This window comes from Lactuca sativa, chromosome 5, assembly GCF_002870075.4.
Source record: "Lactuca sativa cultivar Salinas chromosome 5, Lsat_Salinas_v11, whole genome shotgun sequence".
NCBI classification, from domain to species: domain Eukaryota; kingdom Viridiplantae; phylum Streptophyta; class Magnoliopsida; order Asterales; family Asteraceae; genus Lactuca; species Lactuca sativa.
In genome coordinates, this window is record NC_056627.2 from 175,745,920 (window position 1) to 175,756,651 (window position 10,732).

Consider the following 10,732-nt stretch of genomic DNA (forward strand, 5'->3'; position numbering starts at 1 on the left):
CACATCACATTTACACCTCAATTAATAATTGCCTAAATTGAAAATAATTAATAAATTATAGTATTACTACTCATATATTGTATTTAATATGTTTCCTTTTATATTTAAATTTTAAATTTTGAATTTCAAATCTAAAATTTCAGTTTTAAATAGTTTTTTTTTTAAATCTTCATATTTAATTTTTTGTTTTATCCAAACCGTATAACATACGTGGCTCACAACTAAGGTCTAAGATCATGAATACTTATGTTTAAGTGGGCTTGTCTAAAACAACTAGTTCTCAATTTGGTTGAAAGATTGTATTTCCAAAAGTTTTCAATTTTTCATAGTTGGAGGCTAATTTTATGCAAAATCATAGCCTAACCTAAATTTAAAATAAATTGAATTTATTTAGATTTGTTTAATTTTTTGGTTTATTTATTATTATTATTTGTCTTTTTTTTTTTGGTAGTTCATCTAGATCTAATATGAACTCAAGTTGATGGAATGCATGTATCTTATTACATGTTTTTTTTTTTTTTTTTTTTTTTTTTTTTTTTTTTTTTGATTTTTATTATTCTAATATCCATTTAATATATAATTTAATTAGATGATATATAATTGAAACACAAAAGAAATGAATTAAACTATTTATATATCTTTCAAATAAGTTATATGGACGTAGATAGATGTCTCATTTAATTACTTTTTAAATGTATATTTCTTAGAGGTGGTAAAAATTGACACGACATGAAACCCGACACGAAATAAACGGGTTTGGGTAAGATATTTCAACCCGTTTAAATAAACGGGTTGACATGACACGACACGAAAATTAAACAGGTAAGGTTAGAGTTAAGAATTTCAACTCGAATATGACCCGTTTATTTATATGCATATTTTTTGAATTATTTAAATAAACTAGAAAGATACAAAACCAAAACCATAAGTAAAAGAAAACCTTCGAATTGAGTCGTTTTGTAATGTTGAAATGACTTAGCCGTCTAGATCAAAACTTAATTTCAGTTTTTCCATTCTCTCCCAAACTACCCAGTTTCTTTCACCACTCTCACATCCTCGCGACCTTTTTATCCGTCTCTCCAACTTCCACTCTTTTAATTTTGTCATATGAACTTGCTATGACTTCATCTATTCTGCCTCCAAACTATAAGTTTTTCCTTTCCGCTTACCTAACTCCTACTCTTTCAACATGTTTAATCTTTTAACCTCACATGACACGACATATTTCAAGGTATAGCCCTAACCCGAAACCCGACACGAACACGACACGTTAATTAAATGGGTTGGGTTAGAGTCAAGCACTTTCAACCCGTTTAGTGTTTCGACACGACACGACACAATTGTCACCTCTAATATTTCTATTCTTAGAAAGATCAAACCTTTAACTTAGTGGTTGATGGTAGCTTTTCAACATTCTTGATACTGCTCTCCCACATACTTTTTGATCCGACAAACTATATAATATCATTGTAAAATTTATTTTCTAACTTGAAAAATATAAAATGTATATGTCAAATGATATATTTAATATTTAATATTTGTCTCACGTTTTGGGTGTTCAATAAAGTTTTCATTTGTTGTTTTGAAGAAGACCGACACAATTCATAAGGCAAGATAAAATATTAAGTGGATCAAATCAATTTATAAAAGTATAAGGGCAATGATGCATTTCCTAAATAACAAGGACCACGAACAGCTATTGGAAAAAGTTTATGCCCATCATAAATGCTATATTCTTATTTTACATGTCTCTTTCATGCTTCTTATCACACATTCCACGTGTCCTCAAATCGCTATCATTTAATAATTTGTATGTCACAGACTCACAGTGTTGCACATAATGAAAGATTCAAAACAAGGTATAAATTATATTTTTATGAAATAGAAAGAAACCGAAAAAAAAAACATCGATGATTGTAAACTTAAAAAATAACAGTCAATAATTTATTTTTAACACTTTGTCGATTATTATTCTTTCTTTCTTTTTTCAAAGTTTGTGACTAAATTTTTATCTTATTGAGAACTATATTTCCATAACCTTTTTCTTAACTTTATCAACTAAAAGTTATAAGAAAATATCATAAAGATATCTCTAAAACCCTTAAACCACTTATACATCTTTATATTTTTATACAAATACTGTATTTCCTAAACATGTTAATATCAATATTCCATATAAGTATCAGATTCATGGGGGATTTTTTTTCTTGTTATGTCATGTATAGATTAAAAAGTTGTATAAATAGTAATATTTGTCTAGAGAAAAATATGTTTTTCTTCAATACCGAATAAATTACTAAATAATGAATTCATCTTTAAATTTGAACGAAATAAAAATATTTACCGATTCAAACGACATATATCAACTATAATATAAAAGAGTTGGAAAGAAATAAATAAATAAGTAAATAAAAAGTTGACCTATAATGATATAATACATAGTTTTTTCAGAAGCATGAGAGAGTTTAAATGATGATATTGTCATTTAATTTCAATAAGAGATAAAATATTTTTAAAAAGTCAAATACAATGAATTATTGGAAACTCCTTTTTATTGGTGAGAAAATATCATTTTACGAGCTTTTATGTACCAAACATTCTTTTTAAATTGTTGATTTAAAAAAATCTAATTAATTTCAAAACACAAACCAAAAAGAAAAAAAATACCATATATCACCAACTCAAACAACTCATTAAATAAAAAAAATAGATAAATTTTTTATTTAAAAATTTATTTAATCCATATAAAATATAACACCTATATAGTATAAAACTATAAATCAGTAAAACATATTTTATCTAAATAACAGAAAAGGCCACGAATGCTATAGCCAAATACTACAGGCCCGGCCCAATAACTACAACGACCAAAGGATTCAAAGAAAGAGGCCCATCTAGAACCGGTTTCAAGTTTCAACCCATCTGTTTAAGATTATTCGCCGCTAAACTGTTCACTGTTTATTTCATCAAACTCCAGAAAAACAAATATGTCTAACAGCGACGAAGAACTTCGCCGGAGGAAGTACGAAGAAGCCCTAGAAGTCAAATCACTTAGGCGCATCATCTCCGCCTACCTCAAGTAATTCCATTTCGTATTGTTTATCCATGTTCAATTTGTTGATTGCATGTTTAAATTACTTAGCTAATCGAATAGTTGAAGTTCCATTATTTATTTTATTTGAGTGTAGCGTTGTAGTACAGAAGAATTGAATTGGCTTGAATTGCATAAAAAATCAAGTTACTTAATTATTTTTGCTGTAAACTGTCTGTTTGGCCTTTTGACTCGATAATTGCTCGTAGTATGTAGTTTGGTTAAGTTTATTTAGGATTCTAGTATGATCAATCTCTTCTGATTTAGGATTAAATGGTTGTGGTTGTTGTTGTTGATGCACTTTTGTTATATTCTTTGTATTTTTGGCAATGCTATCAGTTTGGTGCATTTTAAAGTATACCATTAATGTGAAAATTATTGATGGGATCTAAAAACGAAGTGGACATTGATATGAACTTTAATACATTTTTAGGACCAAGCTTTTTTGTATTTGCTCTATGTGTATATGTCTTTACATTGGCCAAAGAAAGGAGATTTCATTAAATATTTAACCAAAGTTGAAGAGAAGATTGTACATTGATGAAGAGTAATAGGTTCAAGATCAAGAGATAACGTTGCTCATTTCTCATGAATACTGATCATTCACTACCTAATTTTACTTACTATATTGATTTTTTCCGAGGGGATGCTTGATTTCCTTTCTTATTTAGGCATTGTACTTCACTACTTTGAAAAAATACCCAATTATAGCACTTTTATTGTTTTTTACTAGGACATTATACTCTGAAAAAGCTCTCCAGTTTAGCAGTGAAAATTTCTTTATGTTTGGATGATAATGTTATAATTGGGTGGTTTTTACATACTACAATGTTGTAAACTTGTAATAGGAAATAATGGAAGTAGGATGCTATAATAAGCAAATCAATGGAAATAAGTTGCCATTTCTTGCATTTAACCTAAAAAGAAACAATACCTTCAGGAATATTTGAGAACTTAAATAAATATTGAGAAGTGATGAGTCATTTGGAGGCACTTTAGTAATTTTGATCTGCAAAGTTGATACTAAAGAAACATATCACCATTAGAACTAAAAATTCCCTCTTCATGAATTGAGGCTGTTACTTTTAGAGGGAAAAATATAGAAAAGCACTTGTACTTTCAAAGATTTATTGATGTAGCCACTTAATTTTTATATGTAGTGATTAAATCTTTATTTTTTTATTTATGCAGTTACCCTGAGGCTGCAGAGGAGGATGTGAAAAGATATGAGAGATCTTTTAGAAGGCTTCCAGTGTCTCACAAGGTGCCCTTTGTTTTCATTAACTAAAATCCTAAGTCAACACATGAAACACATAATCTTGTGGAAGTCAAACATCTCTTATAGATTATCGAATATGTCAAATACACACAAAATTATGAAATGTATAGGCACAATTGAATATTTGAATATAGTTTACCATTTCTTTTAATCTTTTACAGGCTCATTTGGCACATCTTCCTTTAAAATATCAAAAACTGAGACGGTATTTATAAATCTGAAACTTTTAAATTTTTATTAATATGAATATATGACCATAAGTTTACTATTTTTTTAAAAATCTTTAATTAGTTCCCTTTTAACTTTTGCAGGTGTATCTCAAAGAACACCTTTTTCATTTTTGAAATGCTAAAGGTAATGTTATCTGGATCTCTAATTGTTCTTTAACTCTTCCTTCTCCAATTATGGCTTTTGTTATTATGTTTTGCTTTTGATAGGTTTTTGACAAATAATTGTTTTTTCAGGCATTTGAGCCTCCTGTTGATATGAGCCAAGATGATGAAACTTGTGAACATCTGGATGATGATGATGGTTCATGTGGCCATCATCATGATCATGATCATCATCATCATCATCACTCAGGGGATAGGGATCCATGTGCTTGTGAATCGGCTTCAGTAAGTGGAAGACCAAATCCTGCAATATGTGGTGAAGTTTGCAGTGGGCATGAGGTACATGTTATTTTGTAAGAAATAGCAACGTACTTTCATATTTCAATTATTTGTTTTTTTTTAATGATATTCTTGTAATTGGTGGCTTCTTTAAAGTATAATGTTATAATAGGAAGAAATAAAAGTAGGGTGCTATAAAAATATATCAATGAAGTACATTGTTATTTCTTGCATTAAACAACAAATTCTTTTCTTGAATAGCTGTTATGAACTTGTTAATCTCTCATTCTTTTGTTGCTTCTTTTTGTATTGATATTGATGATATAATTTCAGGAGAAGAATGAAAATTGTTGTGATCCAGAATCTGCAAATGAATGCACAACAAACACTCATAATGATGGATGCGATAATATTACAGATGTCAAGAATCAGGAACTTTTTGATTCCAACAAGGATGTGAGTGTTTACTTTTATTCTTTTAAAAAAAAAACTTTTTGATATTTCTTACTAGACATTGAAATATCCGCATTCGACTTTACTTTCTTTCTTTTATGAGATTCTACTTTAAATTTTTTATCCAATAAGGCAATTAAAGCAATAACATCCGAATACAAAGCAATTTTCATTGCTATAAACATGTAAAAATCTCAAAATATAATGTCGTAATAAAAATAAAATGGAAAGTACAATGTTGAAATAGGTAGATTTTTCAAATTACAATCCCTTAATATGAAAAAAAATATGAAAGCACTCTACTTTAATAAAAAAAATGAAAGTACATTGCATTTAGCCCTTTGTTGATTCCCAGTTATATGTTGATATGATATTGTTTTTGTCTCTTATTTTCAGATATCATCTGTTCCTCATGAATCTGAATCCCCTGATAGGTTAGATTCAATGCCACATTTCCATGTTCCTCTAGTGGATGTTGACAAGGTATAATTCTTCTTCCTTTTTTTTTTTTTTTTTTTTTTTTTTTAAAAAGCATGCCCCATTTTTTTAGATTTATGTAATTAGAAATCAACATGATTAACATGAGAACATCTATCTGAAACAAGTTTTTTTTTTTGTGCAATTTTCAGGTTCGATGTGTCATCAGGAATATTGTCAGAGACTGGGCTACTGAGGTACCTCAGATTTTTTTTATAGGGTTGTTTTCAATAATGAGGACTAGAAGGGCATTTACGTCTTTTGTAACAAAACAGGGCCTATACTGATTCTTTATCTAATTCTAATCTTATCTTCTCTAATATATGTATACAATGTTTTACATTCATTTTGTATCAATACGATAACACAAAAGTGGAAAAAAAAAACAAGAACATAATTGCTTATTTATTTATTATTTATTTATTTAATGTGTAAGCACAGGGGCAGAAGGAAAGAGAACAATGTTATGGGCCTATTCTTGAAGAGCTTAAACGCCATTTCCCTAACATTAATAAAGAAAGGTAATTACATAATTTTTTCATTCCATTCATGATAGATTGTAAAAAAAAAAACAAAACAATGAACAAAATGTAAGGAATAATCAGATTCTTTCAAAACAAAAACAAACTTTATTTCATTTCAATGGAATTAGCCATTCCATTCCATTCCTTCCATAATTACATCATACCAAATATAAACTCTTTTTTTTCTTTCAATCATATGGTAGAATTTTTATCTCCTGATATCTCATTTCATGGATACATATCTGAAAAACTGAGTTTCATCATCATCATCATCATCATCATCATCATCATCATCAATTCATCATCATCTTTGTAGCCCTCCAACATGTCTAGTTCCAGGAGCTGGATTAGGAAGACTGGCCTTGGAAATTTCATGTCTTGGTATGCATTTTATTTGTTTATTCTTGTGATTATTTCTAATACAATATTAATAATTTCACTTTTTATTAATAATGCTAACATGTTTTGAAATGCTATACAGGTTTTGTAAGTCAAGGAAATGAATTTTCCTACTACATGATGATCTGTTCAAGTTTTATTCTCAATCAGTATGATTCCTTGTTTTACATTTTCTCCAACATTTTTAATTTCATTACACCTGTTCATATCAACTTATTTATAAATCTTTATTTTTTTTTTAGGACTCAGGTTATAGGGGAATGGACTATTCATCCATGGATTCACAGCAACTGCAACTCATTATCTGATTCTGATCAGCTTCGTCCAGTTTCAATCCCAGATATTCATCCTGCAAGGTAATCATTTTTCCTTATGAGTTTCTTTTTTCTTTTTCTTTTTTTTTTAAAAAAAAAATCCCTCGAAATTTATTTGTTTATTTTTGGCGACAGTGCAGGGATTACAGAAGGTTTTTCCATGTGTGGTGGGGACTTTGTTGAAGTATACAGTGACCCAAGTCAAGTAGGTATGATATAAATATAATAGCAAACACAAAAGCTCATTCACTCTTCTTTTTTATTTTTTTAAAATTTCATGATTCATGTTTTGCAATTCATTGTAAAAATATTTCACTTGAAACACAAATAATAAATAAACCTTTTTTTTTTTATGGGTATTGCAGGAGCTTGGGATTCAGTTGTAACTTGCTTCTTCCTTGATACAGCACACAATATTGTTGAATACATTGAAATCATCTCAAAAATTCTTAAACAAGGGGGAGTAAGTATTAAGTACTTCACTTGTTTTCTCTCATCAAATATTTATACCCCAAATTGCATTTTTCTCTCATTATCTACTTTATTTTTTACTTATTGCCAGGTGTGGATAAATTTGGGTCCCCTACTCTATCACTTTGCAGATGTTTATGGTCAAGATGATGTAAGCATCTCTTTTTTTTTTTATATAAATATATTGTTGATTGGTTCTAGTTTTTATAATATCTATGTATTACCTTTTGAAAACCAGGAAATGTCAGTTGAGTTAAGTTTGGAAGATGTGAAAAGGGTCGCAATCAATTATGGATTTGAATTGGAGGTTAAACGCTTCTCCCCTTTTATCGTTTTATGAATATTTGATGCTGGAATTAAAAAAAGAAAAATTAATAATGGTTTTATGTTTTGGGGAGTAGGTAGAGAAAACTATTGAAACAACATACACTACAAATCCCAAAGCAATGATGCAAGTAAGTTTCTCACCCCAATTTTTATACTTTTTTATCTTTTTTTTTTCTTTTGTATTTTGTGTTCATATGACATTTCTTAATTGCATTTGTAGAATCACTATTTTTCAGCATTTTGGACAATGAGAAAGAAATCATCGACCACAAGTATACAAGTGAGCATGGATGAATGATTTAACACGGATATCATATACATGGATCAACATAAAACATGTTTTTTTTTCTTTATTTTAGCAACATGTGAATGAACCTTTTTGAAGGGTTTCTCAACATTTTCTTAATCTCCTAAAAATAGATTTGAAATTGATAACTTGTGTTTGTTGATGACATAAAATAAACTTTATGTTTAGATAATAATAAATGATGTGTTTGTTATAAAGTTGAATGTCTAGGATGTAGAAGATCGGTTGGTGTTCTTCTGGAAAAATATGTCTTTAAGCTCCATTTAGGGGTGTCAAAAAAAGAAAAAAAAAATACTACAAATATAATGGCTTTTCTAAAAGTTTCCCTATTATAAATCTTATAAAAGATTGTTGTTATTTTATTTGAGGGTGTAGTTATTTTTGTGTCATATGTTTGTTTAAAGTTTATATTATAGTACAGTTATATGTCCTAAGAGAACATATTGATTTTGGTGAACTATTTTAAACATCAAGATAAAAATCACGTATGATTTATATTAGTTGGAATAAAAAAACATATTTACATTTACTATAATACAACATAAACTTGTCAGGATCATAATCCTATATTAGATTGTTTTTCCCTTAACAAGATGGTAACCATAACCATGTAATTTATATCAGGTAAGTATACAGAAAATTCACAAAAGAATTGAGCTTCAAACTTCAAAATTCAGAACATTATGGTTCTAAGTTTCCAACTTGGATAGAAACATGCAAAACATGAAAAGTCCAATATATCCATCCATTCACAAGTAATAAAACGTTTAAAACACGAATGCTAAGTTTTGAAATTAAAACAAAATCTATAAATATAAGTATCTAATCTAACTTAACAAATTATGCATCACTTTGAACTTGGGCACACAATCCCTGGATCAACAATATCTTCAGCAACAAGATCATCTAGAAACCATATACCCAATTTGGAACAGTTTCCAATGGCACCCACTAAGGCTGAATACAAAAAATAACATTGAAAATCATATAACCTAATTTGGAGCTGAAAGAGAACCATTTTCATACAACAAAAATCTAATTAGTGACAAAGAAGCATAAAAGCTTAAGTGAATATTTGATTGAAATGAATTAACTCATAATCAACATACATTAAATACATATCTAAATGATATGGCTTAATAATTCTAATTCCTAGTCACTACAACTTAATATATTATCATTGAACATATATATTCTTTTCTTTTTTTGAAAGAGGTGAACCTATATATTGTTGTCAAAATTTAAGATTATTTTATTTTCTTAGCTTTCATTTCAAAAGCTTATTAAATTATATGAAATCCTAAAATTAAAAGAATCTAACAATAACATATAAATTATTAAAGATTTCATTATTTTGGGATAAATATCAAAATTGTTCGGAAAACAAAGACCCATGTGTCTCTCGGCCTAACAAAACAAAATTTTCTTCACACCGACCTACAAAGAAGAAAGGGGGTGTTTAGTGTGCCAATAATTAAATTTTAGAGTAAATTACACGAATGGTCCCTAAGGCTTAGGGTAATTTACGCGTTTGGTCCCTAACTTTTTTTTTTTAACTCGGAAGGTCCCTACTGTTTGTTTTTGTTACGTGCTTGGTCCCTGTTTTTACCTAAAAAATACTATTTTGCCATCGATTTTTTAATTTAATTAAATAAACACCCCCCCAAAACCATCCCCTTCAACTTATATTATCCACCCCACCTTTTTTCATATTTAAATAATGAGTAAATTACACGAATGGTCCCTATAGTTTAGGTTAATTTGCGCATTTGGTCCCTAACTTATTTTTCTAACTCGGAAGGTCCCTACTGTTTGTTTTTGTTACACGCTTGGTCCCTGTCTTACCTAAAAAGACTATTTTGCCCTTGATTTATTTATTTATTTAAATAAACACACCCCCAATATCATCAATCTCATTTTACTTTACCTACCCTACTATTTTTTCCTATTTAAATAATACTTTTTTTAGATAAGATAGGGACCAAGAGCGTAATAAAAATAAACAGTAGGGACCAAGCGCGTAACAAAAACAAACAATACGGACCTTCCGAGTTAAAAAATTAAGTTATGGACCAAATACGCAAATTACCCCAAACCATAGAGACCATTCGTGTAATTTACTCTAAAATAATAGTATTTTTAGGTAAGATAGGGACCAAATGCGGAACAAAAACTAACAGTACAGACCAAGCTCGTAACAAAAACAAACAGTAGGGACCTTTCGAGTTAAAAAAATAAGTTAGGGACTAAATACACAAATTACCCCAACCATAGGGACCATTCGTGTAATTTACTCTCAATTTTATATTGATAAAAATATTTTATACAAATAAAAGTAAATATGAAAAACAAATAAAAGATAAATTTTTTTTTTTTTTGCAATTTCTATATTTAAAAAAATAATCATGCATATTCATAACTTTCAAGACCACCCATTCCAATGCAAAGACAAGCTCTGTAAATATTTACAGAAGAAATT

The 10,732-nt window shown here is 28.7% G+C and overlaps 1 protein-coding gene across 1 annotated transcript; it reads left to right on the forward strand.

The window, feature by feature from the left end:
* The first annotated feature begins 2,922 nt into the window (after nucleotides 1-2,922).
* Nucleotides 2,923-8,450, forward strand: LOC111888622 (uncharacterized). The gene is made up of 18 exons (XM_023884748.2): nucleotides 2,923-3,079; nucleotides 4,283-4,355; nucleotides 4,532-4,575; nucleotides 4,682-4,724; nucleotides 4,835-5,041; nucleotides 5,315-5,437; nucleotides 5,831-5,917; nucleotides 6,064-6,108; nucleotides 6,353-6,432; nucleotides 6,752-6,816; nucleotides 6,917-6,983; nucleotides 7,077-7,190; nucleotides 7,284-7,357; nucleotides 7,514-7,611; nucleotides 7,711-7,770; nucleotides 7,858-7,926; nucleotides 8,021-8,074; nucleotides 8,167-8,450. The coding sequence occupies exons 1-18, from the start codon at nucleotides 2,988-2,990 to the stop codon at nucleotides 8,242-8,244; spliced, it is 1,473 nt and encodes a 490-aa protein (XP_023740516.1). The 5' UTR covers nucleotides 2,923-2,987; the 3' UTR covers nucleotides 8,245-8,450.
* Nucleotides 8,451-10,732: the final 2,282 nt, after the last annotated feature.

What these genes read in the sequence shown, in the direction of transcription:
- LOC111888622 (XM_023884748.2), top strand. Translation starts at nt 2,988, where the DNA reads ATGTCTAACAGCGACGAAGAACTTCGCCGGAGGAAGTACGAAGAAGCC. An exon ending in TCATTTTTGAAATGCTAAAG is followed by an intron (nt 4,725 to 4,834) that starts GTAATGTTATCT and finishes TTGTTTTTTCAG; the next exon opens with GCATTTGAGCCTCCTGTTGA. An exon ending in CAGTGACCCAAGTCAAGTAG is followed by an intron (nt 7,358 to 7,513) that starts GTATGATATAAA and finishes TGGGTATTGCAG; the next exon opens with GAGCTTGGGATTCAGTTGTA.